Below are 24584 nucleotides of genomic sequence, written 5' to 3' on the forward strand. Positions count from 1 at the left end.
AAAGCTTCGGGCGGTTCGACCCAAGGTCGGACCAAGTGGCCGCACCCGATCCAAAGGTGTGAACTTGAAAGCCTCGAGCCGGGTTTCCTCCAGTCGAAGGGCCTCTCGGAGGAGAGAAGGGGTGACTGGGAGGAGTGACCGTGCCTTTTTGTGTAGGCTCTCTACGTACCCTCGTGAGCAGGGATCAGGTCAGAACGTATTCAAGGCGTATGTAACGCTGAATGAGGCGCGGAGCCTAGATGACGTGCTCGACAGAGGAAGTGGATGGCGGAGGAGTCCTCGACGACGTCTCAGAACTCTGAGATCGAGTGACCCGAGAGATAATGTCTGTTTTCGCTCCCTTGGCGGTGTGAGAGACTCTCAATCGAAAGTCTCTTGTTGTGGCGGGCGCGCGGGACGCGTAAGGGACTTTCGGTGGAAAATGCTGGGAGCGCGCTTGGGCACTAGATTCGGTGTTCAATCAGAGGGAGCAACGTCCGGGAGTCCCCGAGAGTGCTTCGGAACCTCTGAGAACGAGAAAACTTGAAGAAAGCGCTTCAGGCCAAAGGTGGCATCCAGAGAAGTAGAGAGAAGGGCGGATATTCAAGAGAATGAATGAGATTGAATAAGATCGCCTCCCCCTCAATGAGAGGGTGTATTTATACTAGTTGGAGGGGCCTAGGAGGTTTGTTTCTCGTCCCTATGGGACGGGGGGGCTCGCTCCCCTCAAGGAGGAGCGCGCTTTCCTCGCGGCGCCCAGGGTGCTTTGTGCGGCGCGCCCCGCGCTACCCGTGCGTGGCGTGCCTTTCGGACGGCGCGCGCATGCGCTGACCCAGGGGTGTGCGGCGCGCAGCTCTCATGGAGCGGCACGCAGACCCCTGGCGCGGCGCGCGCCCTTCCTTGGTGGCGTGTAGATTTCTTCGCACGCGTCCTTTTTCGAGGGGCATATGGCTCAACTTGTCGGCCGTTTGCGGGCCTTGGAGGCCCTCGATGACCCGGCCCGTTGGGCCTTCGGGACTCGGGATTTCACGCAAGTTGTGTGAAAAATAAAGTCTCTACTTGAGGTATCATGGTCGACACGAGGATCCGACAATCGACTCGTGGACACATGACTCTACTCAAGGAGTTATCTCGACTCGAGGAGTATGACTCGACTCGAGGAGCAAGACTCGATTCGGGGAGAACGACTCGACTCGAGGAGCTGAAATTCGTCATGAGGACTTGCCAGTTGACTTGTGTCGGAAGGCTTGCCACTCTTCAGGACCTCCGGCCTGACCATCGGCCCTTTGAACGGCGTGTCTTCTCGGCTTTCTAGGTCTTCCGAAAATGACCAACAACAGTTTTGTCTTTGGGCATCTTCCCAAAAGGCCTCATACTAATGGAGCTGGTGGGACTCTTATATCCAAGATAATTTTTTACCTACTCTTCCGATGTGGGACTTGAGTTGCTACCCCAACATTAAATGTGAGACATCCTTAAAAAAAGAAAAAAAAATGCATGAAAGATATAAAGAAGCCTATCAATCACAAAATACGGGCAATTGTAATATTTTTTTTCCTACTCCGTTTCTCTGATTGCACAACAAATAACTTGATGGTACTCTATTCTCCCACTAGACATTCTATTTCCAATCAAAGTTCAAAATATCGCCGATATATATCTATATATTGACAATATATCGTTTTTTGGAAGAGTCTCGGTAAAATTTCAGTTATAATCGTTATCGTTTTATAAATATCGTTAAAATATCGAAGATATATCGACAAAATATTGATATATTTTGGTAGTTAAAAAATCTAAAATATCGATGAAGAATCATCAGAATTTGATTTTTTTAAATAAAAAATTTATTATTTTCTTTTTTATTTTATGTTTTTTATTCGTTGTTTCTTATTCTTTATTTCTTTTACTTATTCATTTTACTTAGTATTTCTATTACCAATATTTTCTTATTTATATTTAATAATATATATATATATATATATATATATATATATATATATATATATATATGACAATACCTATTTTTATGTATATATCTATATGTAAAATAAATAAAAATAGCCAACTTAATCGTTTGACATTTCTAAAACGCAAACGTTTGGTAAATCTTTGGTAAATAGCCACTTTTAGACATAAATCTTAGATAAATAATCATCGTTTGGTATATGAAAGTGGCTATTTACCTAAAATTTACGTATGAGAGTGGCTATTTACTTAAGATTTATCAAACGTTGGTTATTTGGTAATGTCAAATTTTTAAGTTTGCTATTTTCCTAAGAGATTTGTAACGAGAGTGGCTATTTACTTAAGATTTATCAAACGTTGGTTATTTGGTAATGTCAAATTTTTAAGTTTGCTATTTTCCTAAGAGATTTGTAACTAATTAGGCCACTTCAAACATGTGATTTTGGATTTAACCTATGTTTGACAATTTTTAGTGATATTGCCAAATGACTTATATGACAATAATTAAGGTATGATTTGTCCTTATTTATTAACAAATTCGTCACTTTCTCTCTCTTATTTTTTTTTTCAAATATTTTTTTTTCATCAAAACTTCAAAAATTCGTATCTTTCTCATACGAACTCGAAATTGAGTGATTTTAGATTCTACAAATTCGTAGCATCGAGATCTTCAAAAATAGACCCATTGTGTTTGATGAAAAATTATATTTATGTTGATAATTTTAAAAAAATTTAGTTATTTCCATATTTAAGGTAGTAACGTGATTTTTCTACATCTATGGTATTAAACATGATTTTTCATCAAACACAATGGATCTATTTTTGAAGATCTTGGCGTCACGAATCCGTAGGATTTGGAATCACTCAATTTCGAGTTCATATGAGATAGATACGATTTTTTGAAGTTTTTATGTACAAAAATGTAGGAAAAAAGAAGGACAGAGAAAATGACGAATTTATTAATAAATAAGGGCAAATCAGACATTAATTATTGACACATAAACATGTTGGTCATTTCCCTGAAAATTATGAAACGTAGGCTAAAAACAAATTTCATAGTTTTATTTTGGCTATTTTGCTACACTGCCATTTTCCTAATGGATCTAATAAAGAATTAAGCTTTTGAATATATATATATATATATATATATATATATATATATATATATGTATATACATATCATTGTCATCATTTTAATTTTAAAATTTTAATTTTTATGTAAAAAAAAAAGTTTTTGAATATATATGTATATATACATATAATTATCATAATTTTACTTTTTATAACTTGTTAAAATATACTATAAACTAGATCATTAATTTATTGTATGTAAATAGAAAATCAACAATATTTTTATATTAAAAATTGGTAGTATTTTCATATTATTTTATTATTTCTAGTATGTATTTTGAATTTATTTGTTGTCTTAAATATGTAATATTTGAGAACTGTTTTTATCATACTAATAAATAAATAAAAACTATTTTATATTTTGGATTTGGAGACATATATATCTGTAATATATTGGATATTTCATAATTATATTTTGTCATAGGATTTTCGTCGATATATCCGTCGGTGGTCGATATATATCGGTACCATCGGTAATCGATATTAAAATTTTATAAAATATAAATTGATATATCAATCGGTATCAAAATAATCAAATCAGAAACGATATTAGTACCGATATAGTATTTTAACAAAAAAATTAGAAAAATAGTCAATTTAAACGTTTGATATTGCTAAATGGTTAAAGTTTTGTAAATATTAGTTAAATAGCCATAAATGATGAAGTGAGTTAATATGATAGTGATTATTTACTTGATATTTATATTTGTAAATATATAAAATTGATTATTTATCTAATATTTAACAAACTTTGCTTATTTAACAATTCCCAATATTTAATTTAGTAAACATATTTTAATCCTTGTTCCCAATTAATGAGCTCGTCCATCTACCATGGTCTCCCTCACTGTCTCACGACTCCGAAATACGAACTTTTGTTTGCTCCCTGAAATGCCCATACCCACGAAACGCCTCTTCAGTCTTTTCCGCCGGAGTTTCGCCACCGCCACCGCAGTCTCATCCCCAACGCTCCGCTGCACCAACAGAATCTATCGGAAGTATAAGCTGTTCGTCGTCCAAGAGTCCCAGAAGGCTCTGACGGAGTACCTCCACGCCACGCAAGGCCTTCCCTTCTTCTTCGCCGACCTGATCGCCAAGAGCTCTCTCTTCTCCCTCTCCAATCTCCTCCGCAACGTCCCATTCTCCGCCCCGGCTTTTGCGGCCACCTTCCGGAAAGCCCTCAGGTACCAAGTCATCAACGAGTTTGAGTTTTTCTTTGAAAGCATAGGCATACACCATCGAGACATTCCCAAATACTTGCCCCGGGACCGGTTCTTCTTGGCCAGCGATGGCGGGCCCGTTCTCGAAGCCGCCATGGCACTTTATCGATTCGGGTTTCCTTGGAACACTCTTGGGAAGTTGTATGTTCAGGAAGATTCGATCTTTGGCCGGCCCGTTGGAGAATTGATGGCAAGGCTTGGCATGGTCCAAGACTACTGTGGTTTGCACAATTCGCAGCTCGTTGATGTGTGCTTAGCTTTCCCCGAATTGTTGGTCGGTGAAGGCGAACTGGGCGGTGATTTTGAGGCGTTGTTTAAGGATGTGAAGAGGGTTTTAGAGGATTTCAATAACGGAGGTTATATGGAAGGGAATGTGAACGGTTCGTACGAAATTTGCTGTAAAATTCGGTTTCTTTATGAGTTGGGTTGTGAGAGAGGAACCTTGTCGGAGAAACGAATTCTTCTCGGGTGCCCAAAGCAGGTTTTAGAGGATAAAGCAAACTACTTTTGCAAGTTTGGGGTTGGGAAACATAAGGTGGGCTCTTTGCTCCTCCAAAATCCAGAATTCTTTGGTCTTGACCTTCAAACGCCGGTGATATCGGTGTCGGGGTTGTTGGAACACTTTGGAATGGATGCCAAAGAACTACAGTCCTTAAGCAAGAAATACCGTCATGTACTCGGAAGAAATAAAATGGGTAATTTACCTGGTATAGTGAGGGCGCTGGATCTACATGAATGGTTCTTTGACAAGATTGAGAGTTTGGGTTGCCAAATATTCGTAACATATGCCATGGATTACTCTGATGAAGAAGTTGATAAAAAGTTCCAAGAGGCAGTGAAGAAGATTGAGTCAACAAGACTTCGCACTTATACGAAGACCCAATTAGATTTCTTGATGGGACTGGGATTCGGGGAGAATGAATGGACTCTAATTGCATTGCGTGCATGGCTCACAGTTAGTTGTGGTTTACCAGAACGGTTTGATCATCTTCTCAGCCTCGGTATCAAATACTCCGAGGTCTGTTCGATGATAAAAAGAGCACCGAGGATCCTCTGTTTGAATTTGGAACTCATGGAGAAGAAAGTCGACTACATTTGCAATGAAATGGGGTCTTCCATAAAGCACTTGGTTTGCTTTCCAAGGATTTTGGTGTTTGACTTGGAGGACCGGATGAAACCCAGACATAGGTTTTTTGTGTGGCTTAGAGAGACTGGGTTGAGCACAAAGAACTATTCAGTTCAAAGCATAATCGATCTCAGCGAAAAGAGGTTCATAGCACGTATTTTCAGTATCCATCGAGCTGCTCCGAAACTATATTTAGAATGTTATCTAAGCAAGAGCTAGTTCGGTTATTCTAGAGTTTTGTGTCTTTCTTTTATGCTGCTTATGAATATGGCGTATATAGGTACCATGTCGATATGCTATGCGTTCTGAGGTATATTGTTGTACACCTCTAAATGGTCACCAATTTTTGAAAATATGACAAGTTTGCTTTTGGTAATTTGCTGAAACTATATAAACAATGCTCATTGATGGCCATCCTATGTCGATAATTTGGCTATGGCTTTGGTATTCATTGTCTAAATTCGACTTAGTCTGAGATATTTCTAACTTTATATGATCTCAGAAGCATTGTACACATACAGGCTGATATGCCTAGTTGATCCTATCAAGTTCTTGTGCTGAGCAGTTTTGTTTCGAAAGAATACTCGAATATGCTCTCGAGTGTTGCTTTCTACTTTCCTGTGAAGTGTGTGAGTTGATTTCATTTCTAGAAATTACGGTGTATAACATTTCTTCAAGGGCTTGTCAAAGTGCTTGTGAGGTCTGATCAGAGATTTATTTTTGAGCTTTCTTTTAAGTGTCTATTTTTCTTAGTTACTAGCAAACTCATTTACAAATTTTACACAGAGAAGTTGCAGAATATAGAGAGAGATCATCATAAGATGAATAGAGAATGCTCGAAACCCGTCTCCCACGTTCCTGATTTAAGAATGATTGTGAAAACTCATTTTATCCTCGACAAAGAAATGAGGAGGGAAAAGCGTGCAAGTCTACGAATGAAGATGAAGGGAACGATTACAATGACGGTCATCGATGATTGAGGTGGTTCGAGTATATGGAAATGTTGGTGGTTGATGAAAATGCCGGGGGTGAGAATCGGACATTTCAAAAGTTGTTTTTTTGGGCTTACGTGGGCCCTCAACCTATTAAGTATTCAGTTACACTTTTGCTTTAAGCTTTGTTTTCTGTTTTTTTATACTAGTTTTGTGCCATGCATTGCACCCGCATGGCATTCTATAATTTTTTTTTTTTTAATTTTTATTTTTATTTTTTATATTTGCTTAATAATTAAAAAATAAATTGTGAAATGTTAAAAAATCAGAGAGAAAATGATGATGTTATAGAGGTGTGAGTTTCATGCAAAGTGAACGGATCAATAAATAAGTATTTGTTTCAACTAGTTAATCTACTATCTCCTTTAAAAGATCTAGTCCAAACTCACCAGATTAAAGTTAATTAAATTAATTGTTCAGTTAATAATTAGTGAAATTTGTTGTCACTAGCCAATTTTACACTTTTTATTAGGGGAATAGCCCAAATTTCTTTTAATTAAGGAACTAGCCCATTTTTTCTTAGCAGACAATTATATCCTTCGCGAATCAGTTAATTAATTAACAGACTGAATTGAGTTAGGTTAATTAATTAACTAAATGTTTGGATTGAAAATTCACAAAAAATTTACAAAAATCAGAACTTGAGTCAATTCCTATTCAAAGCATTCAATTAATTAATCTAATTCCTAATTTAGTCAGTTAGTAAATTAACTTTACTAAAAAAAATCAGTACCTAAGATAATTCTTAATTCAACCAATCAGTTAATTAATTAACTTATCTCAATTCAGTCAGTTAATTAATTAATTGATTCGCACCCGTCGGACTCCGCCAGAGAGCATATCACCGCCACGGCCTTCTCCTCGACCATCGGCGGCGGGAGGATGAGAGGAGGCTGACGAGCGCCATCACGCTGCTCCGGCCGATTACCTCCGTCACGCGCTTCTCATCCTCCCTCATGGCCTCCACGATCTCATCCAACGCTCTGTGCTTGACTCCACGTTCCCAATCTGGAGCCGCGCCAGGAGCTCCCTCACTCCTCCGGCACCGGAGTCTTCCGGTTCGGAATGGTTCTGCTTCTGGAGTCGGAGATCAAAGGCAAGAGCAAGGGCGTTCATCGCCGTAATGTACGGCGGCTTTGGGCTCTTGGGCTACTTCGCCTTCGGGGAAGAGACTCAAGACATTATAAGACATTATAACTTCGAGGATAAAATGAGTTAATTGAGTTAATATATTAGTGAGCTAATTGAGTTAATATACAAAATAGCCCATTTGAAAATTGCATAATTTATAAATTAAAATTAAGGAAAATTTACTCACGATTCACAAGTTATTTATTTTAATCAATATTTTGTGTCATATATTATATTCATTAATGATTTTCTTTTTAAATATTCAAATTTGAATTAAAGCGTGTACTAATAACGTTGTTGACTTTCTTATTAGTAGGTCTCAAATGTTGGTTATTATTTTATTTTTCACTAATTTAAATCACACAATGATATATTCGATATTTCATAGTCGCAAATTTAAAAAATGATTAGATTACAAAATTTAACAAACGTTGGTTAGATCTTAAAAATAACGTTTCAATATGTTTAGACTTATTTATTTGAAGTTTTTGAATTGAGCTAGACGAGTTTTTGGTCAGTCAATCAGTTGAAAACCGCACGTGCGAAGCTTATTACACATTTCACTCGCAAAAAAAGAAACTCGCAAAACAGAGAGAGGGAGGGAGAGAGCAAGGAAGTGGGAAAAAGAAAACCGAAGAAAGAAAACCCCCAAAAAGCAAACCCTCAAACTTTTTGGCGCGCCCAATTCTCGGTCCTCTCTCCTCCGATCTAATTATCGGATGGCTCACCCTCCTCCTCCGCCGCCGATGATCCCCCAGCCCACTCCCTTAGCCGTCATTTCCCCTCCCTCCGCCGCCCCCGCCGGCGTCCAGGTCCGCTGCGCCGGTTGCAACGCCATCCTCACCGTCGCGCCGGGAATCACCGAATTCATTTGCCCCACATGCAAGCTCCCCCAAATGCTACCGCCGGAGCTCATGTCCCGCTCCGGCAACGCCAAAAAACCCTCGGCCGCTCCACCGCCGCCGCCGAGGCCGCCGCAGATGCCGACCCTTCCGCCGCCTCCGATGTCACACGTGCCGGCGCACGGCATCGATCCAACGAAGATCCAGCTTCCTTGTGTGAACTGCAAGGCTATTCTGAACGTGCCTCACGGTCTCGCTAGGTTTTCGTGCCCACAGTGCGGGATTGACCTTGCTGTTGATCATGCTAGGTTTAATAATTTCTTCGCGCCTCGTCCTCCTCCGCCGCCACTTCCGCTTCCAGCGCCGCCGCTGCCGATGCTGATGCCAAACCTTCCGTCAATGCAAATGCCTGGCGTGGCTCCGCTTCCGGCTCCGGCTCCGGCTCCGGCTATGCCTCCTCCCGAGGAGGTCAATGAGGTTCGTTCTCGAATTCAGCTTAGCCTAGGGTTCTGAATGTGATGTTTTGGTCCGCTGATGGAGTAGCTAAGACTGACAGTTGGCAGTTTTATGAGATTTCACAGATGTTGGATTTTGGGAACCAATGTTAAAAAAATGAACTTGAGGGGGATATTTATAATCTCGAAAATCTGAGGGAAAGAAATGTTAATCCATTGTATTTTCCTCGTGTTGTTTGGATTGAGGAATATTTGCGGGAAATGAAATTTTAGGAGAAGTGTATAACTAAAATTGGGAAGCAAACAACTTTTAATGAGTGTTACGAGTTTGCTTTTTGTATTCCATTTCACTTCTTAATTTGTCAGGAAGCCATTGACGTTGAACGGGAAGAAGATGAAGGAGGGACCGCGGGAGAAACATTTACAGACTATGTGAGTATCTTATTTCATTTAGTCAATTTTGCATTTCTCCAATTTGGGTTTTCTATTTTTCTTCCTGGAAAATATAAATTGTCCCCTTTATGAACTGGTTTATTAGTTGGCACTTCAGGATCTGGAGTGATTCTTTAACTTTGTGTGGTTATGAGTGTAGCGACCTCCCAAGCTATCCATTGGACCACCCCATCCAGACCCAGTTGTGGAGACATCTTCATTATCGGCTGTACAGCCACCCGAGCCCACATACGAGCTGAAAATCAAGGATGAATTAGAAGAAACCAACACGTTGTCTTGTTTGCAGATTGAAACTTTGGTCTATGCTTCTCAGGTTGCTACTAAATGCGATGTGATAGTGATGAAGCTTGGGTTATGAAGTATGTATCTACTCTAACTGAATAATTTAGTGTGTTTCTCAAATGACAGAGACATCTATATCGACTTCCTAGTGGCGACCGGGCAGGATTCTTTGTCGGAGACGGAGCTGGCGTGGGAAAAGGACGAACAATTGCTGGGTTGATATGGGAAAATTGGCAGAAGGGGAGGAGGAAAGCATTGTAGGCTTTTTAATCTAATCCTTTTGTTTGTGATTACTGCTGCCTTTACTTTTCCTCTCTAGGCATTAAACGAATCAGACTTCATTCTTTAGACCTTTTAACACGTTTTCTATTCTTATGTAATGCTTTACCTGTACTTATGACTTATGTCAGGTGGATTTCGGTGGGTTCGGATTTGAAATTTGATGCGGAAAGAGACTTGAAGGATGTGGGTGCTACAGGCATTATAGGTTAAACCTTTATCTGGATAACCAAAATAGTTATATATTTAGTTACACAAGCATGCTGCAGCTGTAGATTGGAACTTCTTACTATAAGTTTTCTGTTGATGAAAACTTGCTTTCCCTTTTATAAATCTAACCATATGAAATCTAGGCTTTCGCAAAATAGCCAATGTTTCACATTTATTAGAAAACTAGTAAAATCTAAATGGCAAAACCTCACTGCATTCAAACTTGGATACGCAATGAACACACTCAAATATTTAGAATACTATAAAACGTGAAATATTGGCTATTTTGTTGTGTTTCGCTTATGAAATCAATGCTTTTGATTCATCGGACATGGCTGCAAGAGAAGAATCCTTTGGGGGCCTGCATTGTGAAAAACATTCCAGGTTGATGGTAGTTTTTTGGTCAACTGTATGTGAGAAAGCATGAAGCTTTTTTGTTATTTCTGTTTTAGTTTCTTTTAAATCATTTAAGGGGAAGCTTTTATCTTGGTGTGTGATATACAACTCTGACAAAAAAAAAAAAAAAAAAACTATTCTCAATTGTCTGTTCATGTTGCAGTTCATCCATTAAATAAGCTGCCGTATTCAAAGCTTGACTCAAAGGCAATTGGTATAATGGAAGGAGTTATTTTCTTGACATACAATAGTCTTATTGCATCGACTGAGAAGGGCCGTTCACGTAAGAATCAACTCGTTCAGTGGTGTGGTGGAACTGGATTTGAGGGTCTTATCATATTTGATGAGGTAGTGCATATACATAGGTCTAACCTTCTGGTTTGAAAAGGATGCAATGCAAATCCCATTGGTTATCTTCTATTGACCATTAAGTTGTGATGGAATAATTGTAGTGCCACAAAGCCAAGAATCTGGTACCTGAAGCTGGAAGTCAGCCGACACGAACGGGTGAAGCAGTCCTTGATCTTCAGGTTTGTCATTTAGTCTGGTTAAAAGTGTGCGGAAACCACCCATGTTTCTGATAGATTCATATCTTGCTATCTTTCTTTGGCTTTTTCATAAAGGAAGGGGATAAAACTATCTCGATCTGTCTTCATTCTGAGTGTTCAAGTTTTGATGTCTCAGGCTCGGCTGCCTGATGCTCGTGTTGTTTACTGCTCAGCCACTGGTGCATCTGAGCCACGGAATATGGGTTATATGATTCGTCTGGGTCTTTGGGGAGTTGGAACATCTTTTATTGATTTCCAAGATTTTTTAGGTGCATTTTTTTTATTCTTATTTCCAGATTCTCAATTTTAATCTATTATATTGATTTGTTGTGTTAGCTGATTGATTTTAGGATTGAACTTTTGCAGTTTCACTTGAGAAAGGAGGAGTTGGAGCCCTAGAACTTGTTGCCATGGATATGAAAGCAAGGTTGCTATGCACAAGAATATTCTGTACAGGTTTTTTGATTGAAAGATACGTAGTATGACATTTGTTGACAATTTCAGGGGCATGTATGTGTGTCGTACACTTAGCTACAAGGGTGCAGAGTTTGAAGTTATTGAAGCGCCGTTAGAAGCTGAAATGATGGTAATGTCTCTAATTTGTATGGTTTCAAATTTGCGGTCTTGGAAGTTTTTTGGGGCTGTGATAAATGTAAATATTTTTTTTTTTTGAAACGAAACTCTTTATATTAACAGCACATTAAGCCTAATTACAAAAGCGGCGTGCGAAAGCACAGCCGGACCGTGTCTTACCTCCCACAAAGAACCATGAGGCCGGTCAAGATAAAATAAACTTTACAAAAGAGGGTGCGAAAGCACAGGCGGACCGTGTCTTACCTCCCACAAAGAACCAGGACGCCTGTCAAGATTAATATTAAACTTTACAAAAGATCTTTTTGGACGGAACCTATATAACGTAAGCCCAATCTCGCTGGAGGTCTGTCAAGGAGAAGTTTTTAAACTCCTTACAAGAGTTGTGGAGCCAAAGGGCTATGTTTAGGCTTAGAGCTTCCCTAATATTTCCGAGGCGCCACTCCGTTATAAATGTGTAACATTGAGAAGATAAAAATGAATATGAAGATGGATCATGCTGCCAGTGTAAGTACTCTTGCTGGTGGGGCAAAGACATGCATTAAAAATTGTGAGACTACCCAAGTGTTGTTTGTCTAGTGGTCAGGCCCTGGGTTTATTTCCAAGAGGTCTTGAGTTCGATTCCTAGAGGTCATGAATTCGATTCTCACCAACACCTGGGTACTTACCTAGCAGTTGCTAGTGTTTCAAGTTCCCAAATTTCGTGGGGTCAGGTAGGGAACAGTAAATAAAAAAAATTGTGACTTTTTTAGTCTTCCAAAAACAGGGCAGTGAGTATTAAACTACAATTTCATAATAAGTGACTTGATTCACAATGGTGTTACCGCTAACTCTAGATGATGATTATATTTCAAGTTTAATGTTGTCTGACTAGAGAGTTACTATTCGAGTTATGGACTTCTCTGTGTTCGAATTTATGTGGCAGACTTGTATTATATTTCAGTTACATCCACTGTTTGTTTTCTTGGCTATATGCTAGTGTTGTGCTAATTGTCAGTGTTTTTCTAATTTAATTATTTTATATGTAGTATATCAAGAATCGTATAAACTTATTATTTTCATCCTGGAGACGGATTAAACAACTACGTAGATATTAGGGAAGTGAGTGAGGCTTCTAATTCGAGTAGCGGCTCTACTGTTGTTCCAGTGCTGCAGTGAGTATAAAGGGCGATGCCCAAATTTGAAAGAATCTAAGACAAATGCTGTAATTGTAGCCTTATCTGTGCATTAGTACTCGTATGAGTCACTCCTCACTTGGGTGAAATCATCCTTGCTACTAATTGGGTGAAGGGTAAGAGGACTTCTAGCCTTTTTCTTGGTCAAGCTTTTGATGAATTTTTTTTTAGTTTTTATTTATTAATTTTTTTTTTTTTTTTTTTTTTTTGAGGTTTAACCCCTTTTTTTTATGATAGATAACTTAAATGGCGAAGGCTATTCTGCAATTAATTAAAATCAAATCTTCGAACAAAAAATAAGGAAGTTCATAGTGCTGCAAATGTTTTTGATTTCCTTTTACTGTCTACGTTGTATGCGGTTGTGCCATTCTGTAATGGCTCGAATACAATCATTGTATATACTTGTTGCATTAGTTTGCAACATGTTCGTAACATTTATTGGAAAGTTAACCTAGTATCGGAGAATTTTTTTAACATATAAAAGAAGATAAAAGAGTATTCTGCTAGACTGATTTTAAAAATTATTCTTGTAGGAAATGTACAAAAAAGCAGCAGAATTTTGGGTCGAGTTGCGACAAGAGTTATTGATAGCTAGTTCTGTTCTTAACGACAAGCCTAATCCTAGTCAAATCTGGCGATTATATTGGGCCAGTCATCAGGTATAGTCTGTTTCCTCCCTTTTCCACTTAATCAAATATTCTGGGTTTTGGTTTTTCTGTTTAACTTTGTCCTTAATTAATATCTTGCCCTATTGCGAGTCCTTTTCATGTTTCCTTCTGGGTATATATTAATGTATGTAAAACCCCCTCTTTTTTGTCCAGCGTTTTTTTAGACATATGTGTATGTCGGCTAAGGTTCCTGCTACTGTGAGACTGGCTCAGAAAGCATTGCAGGAAAATAAGTGTGTGGTCATTGGGCTTCAGAGTACTGGAGAGGCACGAACTGAGGAAGCAGTTACAAAATATGTGGGTAAATTTTGTTTTGTATCATGTCCAAGAATACTCTATTTGATATGCTTTTTGCTTTTTCTATCTTTACTTGTATAAAAATAAGTGTGGTGTTGATATAGTGTGCAATTTTCTGGTCGTGTAGGGGAATGCACTCGACGACTTTATATCTGGACCTAGGGAACTCTTGCTGAAATTTATTGAAGAGAATTATCCTTTGCCTGACAAACCCGAGCCTCCCCAAGGTTTGTGTATGATTTTTTTTCCTTCAATGTTTTTTCTTTTTGGTTACAATTCTATTTACTTTAATCTGGTGTTATTTATAGATGAAAGTGTAAAGGAGCTTCAAAGGAAGCGACACTCAGCTACTCCAGGCATATCATCGAAAGGGAGGGTGAGGAAGATTGCAAAATGGAAACCGGACAGTGATGAGGAAAGTTTCGGAGAATCGGAAAGTGAGTGTATATATGAGTATCGTTTATTCTAGAAATTGAAAAAATAAAGTAAAGAAAAAATATGCGATTGTCTAAAACCTTCTGCTCTGTTGGGATTACTAGTCATATATTTTGATTAAAAAGTTGTTAAGTATCTAGTGTTTTTGGAAATATATATATATATATATATATATATATATATATATATATATATATTGCTGAAAATTTCCAACTTAGAACTCAGGTAAAGAAAGCTCTTGGCTAGTTTCTTCCGCATCGCTCGAGTAAACCCAAATAGCGTTGCTGCGGTTAATACACTTTAAACAGCAATCTGCCCAGACTTGTTTTAACTCGAAGATACGCCGGTGTAACTCTGGATCCCCCAAATAACTGCCAATACAGAGATGCTTGCTTCTGCGTATACGCTGTTCTTTTCCCGTGGCAAAGAACAGTGTCTTGTAAACTTGCAACTATCTGTCACATACGCGATCTTGTTCTCTTCTTTAATATCGTTGCTGTCTTACGTATTACTGTTTCTGGCTTCTCTTATAGATCTGCCGTGTCTTCTTTTGGAGATATCCTTTTTCCTTGTAATATATTTTTGCATGAGTATGCAGCTTTTTCAGTGAAAAAAAGTGAGGCTGTTTTGTTCACGATGTAATTTCTTCGTGCAGCTGATTCTGGTAAAGAGTCTAATGACTCCGATGACGAGTTCCAAATTTGTGATATCTGCTCCGGTGAAGACGTAAGTTTCTTGACATCTTTTTTAACCATTAGCAGTTTGTAGATGATAAAGATTTACAAATTTCTTTGCTGCAGGAAAGAAAGAAATTACTGCAGTGCTCTTGCTGTGGTAAACTGGTTCATCCTGCATGCCCCGTCCCCCCTGTGACTGATGCAGTCTCAGGAGAATGGTCATGCCATTCATGCAAGGAAGAAACTGAGGAATATCTTCAACAAAGACAGATCCATATAGCCGGACTTTTGAAGAGGTTGATAATATTTCAGTGTTAAGAGTATTTTGTTGCAGTAGTTCTCTGATCGAAGATCAGGTTACGAAGAGTACTGATGATTTGTGCTTGATATCAGGTATGAAGCAGCTGTAGAGCGTAAAACACATATCATGGAGATAATCCGTTCCATGAATCTACCTAACAATCCTTTAGATGATATTATTGATCAGGTAGTTGAATATGATTTTATATATCTGTAATTTGTACTTTCCTTGACTGGTATAAAGCACAACTGTCTCGTTACTTCTCCTATGCTAATTGTTGATATTTCCTTTTAACGTTCTATTAGTAGTTATACATAAGTTTCATCTAAAAAATATTTTGTTGGGCTTCCATTTTCTGAAAAAGTTGCTTTACATGTTTATCTGGGCTCCTGAATCGATTGATGCACACATACGAATGCACTTAATTCTACTTGTTAGAAACATTGGTTGTATTTCACATTTGTGAACAAAGAAAAAGAAAAAGAAAAAGAAAAAGAAAAAGAAAAAAGAAAAAGATGATCTAGGTGTGAATTGATACTTTTACACTCATGAAGAGAGTGGAGGCATGAATATATATAGGTGAGCACACACACACACACACACACACATATATACATATATATATACATATATATATATATATATATATATATATATATATATATATATATATTAACATGAGAACCTCACGTATCTTCCACATCTAAGAAGTGTAGAACTCAATTCTATCATGGAAAACCTTGTTGAATCACACTAATCTAAATGGCTACTTTTAATTTTATTGTCAGACTTAAAGCGCACAAACAAGCAAAAACAATACCATTCGTTCCAAACATTTAATTTTCACCGTGTATAATTTCTCAGCTATGAATAATGTACTTGTGTATCTTGTTTATGCTTGCCTACAATGACCGCATGTGAACCTTTCTTTTCAGCTCGGTGGCCCTGATAATGTGGCAGAAATTACAGGTAGGCGTGGCATGCTTGTAAGGGCTGCTAATGGAAAAGGTGTAACTTATCAGGCACGGAACACGTGAGTTACAGTATACTTTCAGTTCTATCTATTTCCATTCTTGAGATGCATAATTTACTGGTTCCATTGTTACCTTAGAAAAGAAGTTACCATGGAGATGGTCAACATGCACGAGAAGAAACTTTTCATGGGTGGTAAGAAACTGGTTGCTGTGATCTCTGAAGCTGGATCGGCTGGTGTATCATTGCAGGCTGATAGAAGGGTAGCAAACCAAGTATGTCAAATCTTATGAGACTTCTATTGTTCATAGCATGGCATCTGGCCATTCTAAAAACACGATTGGAATTGTAGTTTTAACATTTATTTATCAAATATTTGTTCCTGCTGTGTGAATTTTACTGTTTCTTTGCAGAAACGAAGGGTGCATTTGACACTGGAGCTTCCATGGAGTGCAGACCGTGCAATTCAACAGTTTGGAAGAACTCATCGATCTAATCAGGCATCGGCACCTGAATACAGGTGTTTTTAGTGTTTTCACACACTTGGATCGTAAGAATTGTTCAAGGAATATTAATAGTTCCCTCACATGCTATGCCTGTTAAAGTACTCCAAGCCATATAATTAAATCTTGTGCTAATACTTTTTTTTTTTGGCAAAGTATCCAACTTGTAATCGCATATCAAATTGATTAAAGTAATTTGTATTGATTTAATATCTACTCTCTTGTAAGTTTGATTTGCCACAATTAGATTATGTATGAATTTAATGAAGCTTTTTTACTGTTCCCTAAATTTAGTTTATTGGTATATGTTTTGTAGGCTACTTTTTACTAATCTTGGTGGGGAACGCCGGTTTGCCTCTATTGTTGCTAAGAGATTAGAGTCTCTTGGAGCCTTAACACAGGGAGATCGAAGGTCTGTATGAATCCTTTTTTAAGCCATAAAAATGTGACATCGGTTATTTTCGACAAGTTAGTCTACTCAATTTTGTCTCACGGTGTTTTTGGATGGATTGCAGGGCAGGACCATCTCTAAGTGCTTACAATTATGACAGTGCTTATGGGAAAAGGGCGCTTGCGATGATGTATAGAGGAATCATGGAAAAGGTTTATACGCACATTTTTGTAGAATGCTTTGTCTGCTAATCAGTAGAATTTGTTAGCCTTTTTTTTTTATTTTTATTTTTATTTTTAGAATAACTAAAATTTTCAGTTTTCAGGGTGCTCTGCCAGTTGCACCTCCCGGATGTTCAATGGAAGAACCAGACACAATCGAAGAATTCATTGACAAGGCACAAGCTGCTCTTGTGGCAGTAGGAATAGTTAGGGACAGCTTTATAGGTAATTTTAAGAGAATATATGTCTACTTGTACCTGAATGAGTCGTGCGTGCGAATACTCAATAGATTTATTACGTTTACTGTCATGTCAAATATTTGTCAAGTTTTTCTGTTTTACATATCGTTTTCTTTTTCATGTATAAAAAATTGGATGAAAGTGCGATAATTCACCTATTCTGCGTAGGTAAAGATTCTGGGAAGATGTCTGGACGAATTTCTGAGTCTGATCAGCATGATGTTGGTCGCTTTCTCAATCGTATATTAGGGCTGGAACCTGAAATTCAGAATAGGTCTGTGAATGACATCTTTTCGATAGTGTAGCTCTGTACTACACATATGTGCTAACGATTATGCGTTTACAAATTACAGGCTTTTCGAGTTCTTTGTCAGTGTCTTAGATCTTATTGTTCACAATGCTCGAGTTGAGGGGAACCTGGACTCTGGTATTGTTGATATGAAAGCTAACAGCGTGGTATTACAAGAGAAACCGAAGGTCAACATTCCTGTTGTTTTTTTTGTTTGTGTTTTATCATCCCAAAATAAGAGCTGTGGAAGAGAAGTAAAAGTAGACTATAATGAGGCCAGGGAACAAAATTACGAAGGATGAAATGTCTGTACTCTGGACAAAATTACGAAGGAACAAAATAGACTATATCATCATTCTCCATTAAAACTGCACCAGTGCTTCCTATGTCTGTACTCTGGACATCTCATGTGTTGTAATTTCTTTGCAGGTTGTCCATGTTGATGAAATGTCTGGGGCCTCCACAGTGCTTTTCACTTTCACTCTAGATCGTGGGATCACATGGGAGGTAATTGGCTGTTTATCATCACATTTTACGTTATTATGTAATCGCAAATAGTAACTAATTTTTTTTACTGTAATAGTATGCAAGTACGATGCTGGAAGAAAAGCAAAAGGACGGGCTCGGGTCAAACCACGATGGATTCTATGAATCAAGGAGGGAGTGGATGGGTAGACGCCATTTCACCTTGGCATTTGAAAGGTACCAAACCTCATCTCACGTGCTCTTTTTATGTCAAACCCATTCCATGTCAAATAAGTGCAATTTATTCTATACCAGCAAAACACGTTGTTGATTCCTTGTTAATTCCTTGGCTGCGACATCCTATTGTTTGTTTAGAATTTTTCTTCTTTAAACTGTGTTGCAGCTCTTCATCGGGAATGTACAAAATTGTACGACCGGCCGTTGGAGAGTCGCTAAGGTAAAAATCTTTCATAAAGTTAAGCAAATGCTTTTACAATTCTTAGTTTTTCCCTCTCTGCTGCTAACCCTACTGCATATCAACTGTACAGGGAAATGCCTTTGCCAGAGCTGAAAAGCAAGTACCGGAAAACTTCATCTTTGGAAAAGGCGCGCAAAGGCTGGGAAGCTGAATACAATGATTCATCTAAACAGGTATGCATATATAGAAATATAGTTGACTAAGTCATAAATGTGTATAACTTGATGTGATGATATGCTATGCAGTGCATGCACGGTCCCAAATGTAAGCTCGGAAACTACTGCACTGTTGGCAGAAGACAACAGGAAGTAAATGTTTTGGGTGGTCTTATTCTTCCAGTTTGGGGCACAATCGACAAGGCCCTTGCGAAGCAGGTTAATCATGAAACTAATTCAAACCCTGTCTTCTTTACCCTGTACTTTTAGTGCTAATTTATGCTCGTCATTCCTGGAAATAACTTAACAGTCTCGGCAAAGCCACAAGCGGCTTCGGGTTGTGCGCATTGAAACTACTACAGATAAGCAGCGAATTGTTGGGTTATTTATCCCAAACGCAGCAGTTGAAACAGTGCTCCAAGGTCTCTCTCTCTCTCTCTCTCATAAGCATCATCAAGTCATTAACTGGCATTATCTAAAACTTGGTGATAATTTTCCTTGTTGAGAGTGATTCTAATCTTTGGTCTGGAAATTGCAGAACTAGCGTGGGTTCAGGAAATTGACGATTAACATGTAGCAACAATCATCAACTGGTCAACTGGGTAGTTTGTTTCCATTGGATAGCATCAAGCGAGTTATCCGAGCCTACTTTCTGACCCGAAGAACTCATTATAATAATTATGATAAGGAAGGAAGAAAACAAATGCTACAATCAATTTGGAAAGCGAGACAACTCTGCAACATTTGTTCAAGCTCATTCTTATTTATTTGTTTTGTTTCACCTTTTGGCTCTCTATTTTTTGGCCATATAATTTTTGTACATGAATGACACACTGATTTATATATAGTTTCATTTTGGCGTATCTCTCCGCTACAACATTTCCCCACGAGTGTTGTAATGAATGATGAATAGAAAACAAATAATTTTTTTTTTTTTTTTTTTAACTCCAATCCAAACAATTCTTTTCATCTCACTCTTAAAAATCCAAACCATTACACACACAACAAACACAACCAACAAAAACAGAAGAAACGTAGTTGATGAGATTTCAACACAAGAAACACCAGTGATCATGTATGCATGTAGGGTTTCAAGCGGAGGTGACAAAGGCTGAATCAACAAAGTGGTCGCTGCAGTAGAGTCCAGGCTTCTGAGTGAAGCCCTGGTTCTTGAGCATCTTCCTTGCCTCCCTCACAAGGTCCTGATTGGAGACCCGACCATGGGTGTCTGCAATGATGGTCTGAATGGCATTGCTGAGAGCCCCATAGGCCTCGGAGGCATTCCCTCTAGGAGTGGCGTCCGCAGAAGTCTCGCTGGTCTGACACCCGCTGATCAAAATGCCTCCGTCCGGAAGCTCCCTCTTGGCCGCTGAGCCCGCGTAAACCTCCTCCTTGGCTCCCACCTCCGTGGCCATCGCCGGCTTCGCATAGTCCGCGTCGTTCTCCTCCAACTTGGTCTTCAGAAACTCCTGAGCCAGGCTCCCCACCATCCCCATGAATCCGCCACTGCCGCCGCTGTTGAGCTTGTCCAGCAGGACTTTCATGAACTTCTTCACCTTGGGGCTCGAGTCTTCCCCAAAGCAGTCGAAGAGAGTCGGCCTGAGTTTCCCCACGTCGATGTCGTCTTTCCCTGTTTTCTCCTTGAGCATCTCGATCAGCGTCGAGAGGGGCAGCGACCGGCTCTTCACCTTGATCGGCCCATCCTCCCCGTCCATCTCCATCTCCCTCGTCTCTTCTTCTTCTTCATCATCGTTCTTGCGGCGGAGGGCGCTGGGGATGTGGATGCCGCGGGATTTGGCCGCGCCTTCCACTTTGCGCTGGAGCATGTCTCTGAACCCGAAATGGAATCCGCCAGAAGATCCTTCCTCTTCTTCTTCTTCTTCTTTGGCGGTGCGCTTGTGGCTCTCGCCGATCTGCTCCTTGCTCTCATCAATCAGACCACCGCTGTGGCACGAATCAGAGACGATGGTGATCCGGCAGCCTTCAGGGATCCGATCCACGTATTCCCTGAAATCATCATCTGATCCACGCAAAAACATAACGGAAATTGAATCCAAATCCAGATCGAAATCTAATCCTCTCGATCAAAACAGAAGCAAAACCATAATCTGATCGTATGATCCACCTCACCAGTGATTAGATTCATGTCGCAGGGGACGATGCACTCGTCGAAGCCGGTATCGTCGTCCTCGCCGGTCTCGGCGGGGAGGCGGGTGCCGTGGCCGCTGTAGTGGACGAAGAGGAGGTCCCCGGACTCGGCGGAGGAGATGAGGGAAGATAAGGCCGCGCGGATATTCTTTCCGGTGGGCTTATCGTAGGAATCGTCGGTGTCGATGAGGACGGTGATGTTCTCATCGTCGAAGCCGTACCGATCTACCAAGCACTGCCTCATCCTCTTCACGTCGTTTATGCAACCGCGTAGCTCCGCCTTCGTCCCTGGGTAGTTGCACCCGATCAGCACCGCCTTCTTCGTCATCTCTCTTCAATTTCTTTCTCTCTCTCTCTTCTCTGATAACAGGCGGTCACTCCCTCCAAATTAAAGACTTTTTTTGGCCTAGTCTCTCTAATGGTTTGATTATATATATATATATATATATAATTACAAAGGACAAACTTTATAAGATACTACTAATCCGCTTGTGGATCGTGTGTCAAACGTGTTGGCAATACTACAAAATAACAGCAACTTTTTACAGGCGCTTGTAAAAAATAAAAATAACATGGATAAAGAGTAATGTTTTTAATCTTGCTAATAACGTGAAGCCATGTGTGCTACGGTCAGGGCCGGCCCAATATAATTTGAGGCCTTAGACAAAATTAAAAAATGAGGCCTCTTTAAAAATACATTATATAAAAATAGGTTAATATTGATCAAATTATGAGTCCTCAATATTATGAAAATGGGCCTTTTTTAGCCTATATCATTGTTTAAAATTTGGAGGCCTTAGGCATAGGCCTAACTTGCCAAGGGCAAGGGCCGGCCCTGGCTACGGTGATAAGCGCCGCAGTAAATATCACACGCTATTCTAAATAAGCGCAATTTAAACATTTAATACGACGATAAAAATCGTACCATTGAGTTTAAGAAACTAAACTACAGCAAAAATGCTTACTGTTGTTGAGATTTCTCAGATAACATATAAGGGACACGTGATGGGATCGGATCTTGACATGTAACCACACGAATATTTTCTGTTTCCATAAGAAAGGAAAGAACAAAAAGCATTAATGCTTGGTTCTCTTGAGCGTAGCAAAATTGATTTGATATAGACCAAACTTCAATTTATGCCCATGTAGCCACACAGGCGTCAACCAGGCATGTAGGCTGTTGGTGGTTCTTCTATGGCTCGCGGTAGTCAACATCAGAAGCAGTCTCTTCCTTCTACCTAGCCATCCCTTGAGTTGAAGCGTTTGTGGGGACCTGGTCCTAGACTTGTGAAGACCGAGGTGGCGGAATTGAAGGACCAATGCGGCCAGGGGCTTAGCGCGCTATCTCATTCCATTTTTTTGGAGGTTACTGCTCTTTCGGAGGGTGATCTTTTCACCCAATCGGTGCATGATGCCAGGAAGGTACATCGTCTTGCTTTATGCTTTTGTGTGTTGTTGATTGCTCTGTTTCTCGTCTAACCTTTGTTTTTGGTAGGCTTTGGCTTGTACGGAGCGGAAGTGGCTTGCCTATCTTTCGTCGATGACTCAAATAGACTGCCTAGATCGTGACCTTGAGATGACTCTAGAGGAGGCGAAGGCTGCGCGAGCCAACGCTAAGCTAGCACAAAGTGAGGCCAAGACGGCGCGGTCCGAGGGCAGTAGCTCGTCTTCGCGGGAATCCCTCCAGGCGTGCGAAGAAGTTGAGAAGCTCCGTGTTGAGCTTGCGGTTAGCCGTGTCGACTCGTCTCGCCTTAGCGAGGAGCTTGCAATGGAGAAGGGCGCGACACGTATGATGCTTGAGGCTGGCAAGGTGTTTCGCGGGGAAACCCGTGTTGCCAAGGAGCATCTCTCCATCTCTGCCATGAAGTTGAGTTCGGTGCATAGATCCTTTGATACTTGCGATGCGGCAGCGCGCTACTTCCCGGCATGAGATAGCCGACTTGAACGCCGAGGGCAGCCGACTCTTAATGATGCGTGCTACGAGATCGCCGTTGCGGTGAGGGATGCTACGACATAAGAGAACGTGTCAAGGGGATTCACTTCTCACTTTTGAGCGTCCAAGTAGGCGAATGAGGAGCAAGTGGGTTATAGCTCTGATGGTGTTTAGAAACTTCTTGTCACTTTAGTTTTCTTTCGTCGGGTGCGCCATTGCTTAGCGCTGCTTTCTTTGTCTATGCTTTTTGTTGAACTCCTTTGTTTTATGAACTCGTGGCGTTTTTTTTGTTGATGTGCTCTTCGTTTGTCATTTATGATTTCGCTCGGTTGTTGAGTTATTTTATTCTATAGTAGTCATTGGCGAATCTCGTAGTCACTTACGTAGACCGTTGCTTAGTGTGCGTCTCCAGGTCACTTATGCGGACCTTTGTGCTTTGCGGGTTTTTCTTATGCCGCATCGCATTGCAGCTTCAATGGTTCAGCTTAACGGGCCACATCGCGTTTGGCTTAGTGAGCTTTCAATCTTCGATGCATCTCGGCCTCTACGGCTTAGCTTAGCGGGCCACGTTTCATTATTGCTTAGGGTAGCTTTGTTAGGAATTCTTGCCCACGAAAGATAATGAATAAATCATAAATGATTACTAAATAGAATAATGGTTTACTTTATCAGCATCATATGATTAGTGGGTTGAGCTCTGAATATCAGAATCAATATCAACTATCATCTGTAGCCTCCGTATTAAACTGAGTCACGTGCTGGGCACCTGAGTTCGGGCGGTGAGCTAAAACATGGTCGATGATTGATACACGTCTGGATAGCTATATCTAAAGTCATATATGTAGAACATTAGTGAAGGTTGATCACGACGTGCGAGCATTCTGCACTTGTGGTAAGTGCACGACTTGGACATGCTTTGGTTGTAGATATGTCGTTTAAGTAGTGTTACGACACACTAACTGAGGTCGCTATGATGGTTATAGTGAGACTTGATCTAAATCCTGAAGTGATCATGGACACTGAACCATGTTACCGCGCTCTTTGACTCACTCGCTAAAAGGCTACTATCATGCTAATCACAGCTTATGTCTTGGGAGATTCGCAACACACTACTACAAATTCAATTTTCTGGTGCGGAACGGTATTAGGTGCGACATGTCGCACCGGATACCATTCCAAAAATCTAAAATTTTCACTATATTTAAGTGGTATCCGGTGCGACAAGTCACACTAATACTTTCGGTGCGACAATGTCGCACCTAAAGGTTACAAAAATTTTAAGCGGGCATAAAATCCCTCCGATTAATTTTCAGTGTGAAATTACTTTTCGGTTATTGTTGCACCCAATAATATCATCAGGGTCGACTTCTCGCACCGAATATGAACATTGTTGCACCTAATAGAACTCGAGAAAAAAATTATATTAATATAAGTGGTATCGGGTGCGACATGTCGCACCTGATAAGCCCTACAGGTGCGACATGTCACACCCGATAAGCCAAATAGATGCGACATTGTCACATCGGAAAATATAAGGGTATTTAAAACCCCCCGGGCCTCCTTCTTCTTCTTCTCACTCGAATCCTTCTTCTTCTTCCTCACCCGAAGGTGTCTGACGCTCCAACCAGCCCGAC

General features: G+C 39.9%; 2 protein-coding genes and 1 pseudogene across 2 annotated transcripts; 2 read left to right on the forward strand and 1 right to left on the reverse strand.

Annotated features, from left to right (window-relative positions):
* Nucleotides 1-3901: 3901 nt before the first annotated feature.
* Nucleotides 3902-6578, forward strand: LOC149378645 (transcription termination factor MTEF18, mitochondrial pseudogene; annotated as a pseudogene).
* A 1531-nt stretch (nt 6579-8109) lies between these two features.
* On the forward strand, nt 8110-19810 carry EMB1135 (RING/FYVE/PHD zinc finger superfamily protein). Its single transcript, XM_089603008.1, has 32 exons — nt 8110-8866; nt 9211-9276; nt 9437-9610; nt 9706-9836; nt 9990-10066; nt 10628-10812; nt 10917-10994; nt 11149-11281; nt 11379-11439; nt 11517-11598; nt 13312-13437; nt 13600-13743; nt 13871-13970; nt 14052-14180; nt 14834-14904; nt 14979-15151; nt 15249-15342; nt 16092-16189; nt 16268-16403; nt 16542-16648; nt 16948-17043; nt 17147-17234; nt 17348-17468; nt 17651-17756; nt 17836-17959; nt 18201-18278; nt 18355-18473; nt 18640-18693; nt 18785-18887; nt 18960-19088; nt 19180-19291; nt 19408-19810. The coding sequence occupies exons 1-32, from the start codon at nt 8267-8269 to the stop codon at nt 19437-19439; spliced, it is 3927 nt and encodes a 1308-aa protein (XP_089459134.1). The 5' UTR covers nt 8110-8266; the 3' UTR covers nt 19440-19810.
* MC4 (metacaspase 4) lies at nt 19776-21454 on the reverse strand. The gene is made up of 2 exons (XM_089603009.1): nt 21000-21454; nt 19776-20889 (listed from the first exon to the last, which is right to left on the reverse strand). Exons 1-2 carry the CDS (start codon nt 21343-21345, stop codon nt 19961-19963), a joined length of 1275 nt encoding a protein of 424 aa, XP_089459135.1. The 5' UTR covers nt 21346-21454; the 3' UTR covers nt 19776-19960.
* Between the last annotated feature and the right edge of the window lie 3130 nt (nt 21455-24584).

This window comes from Urtica dioica, chromosome 12 (genome assembly GCF_054948205.1).
Source record: "Urtica dioica subsp. dioica isolate 48M chromosome 12, U.dioica_male_clone48M_v1_H2, whole genome shotgun sequence".
NCBI lineage: Eukaryota > Viridiplantae > Streptophyta > Magnoliopsida > Rosales > Urticaceae > Urtica > Urtica dioica.

What these genes read in the sequence shown, in the direction of transcription:
- MC4 (XM_089603009.1), bottom strand. Translation starts at nt 21,345, where the DNA reads ATGACGAAGAAGGCGGTGCTGATCGGGTGCAACTACCCAGGGACGAAG. An exon ending in CGACATGAATCTAATCACTG is followed by an intron (nt 20,890 to 20,999) that starts GTGAGGTGGATC and finishes TGCGTGGATCAG; the next exon opens with ATGATGATTTCAGGGAATAC.
- EMB1135 (XM_089603008.1), top strand. Translation starts at nt 8,267, where the DNA reads ATGGCTCACCCTCCTCCTCCGCCGCCGATGATCCCCCAGCCCACTCCC. An exon ending in TATTACAAGAGAAACCGAAG is followed by an intron (nt 17,960 to 18,200) that starts GTCAACATTCCT and finishes ATTTCTTTGCAG; the next exon opens with GTTGTCCATGTTGATGAAAT. An exon ending in TTCACCTTGGCATTTGAAAG is followed by an intron (nt 18,474 to 18,639) that starts GTACCAAACCTC and finishes ACTGTGTTGCAG; the next exon opens with CTCTTCATCGGGAATGTACA.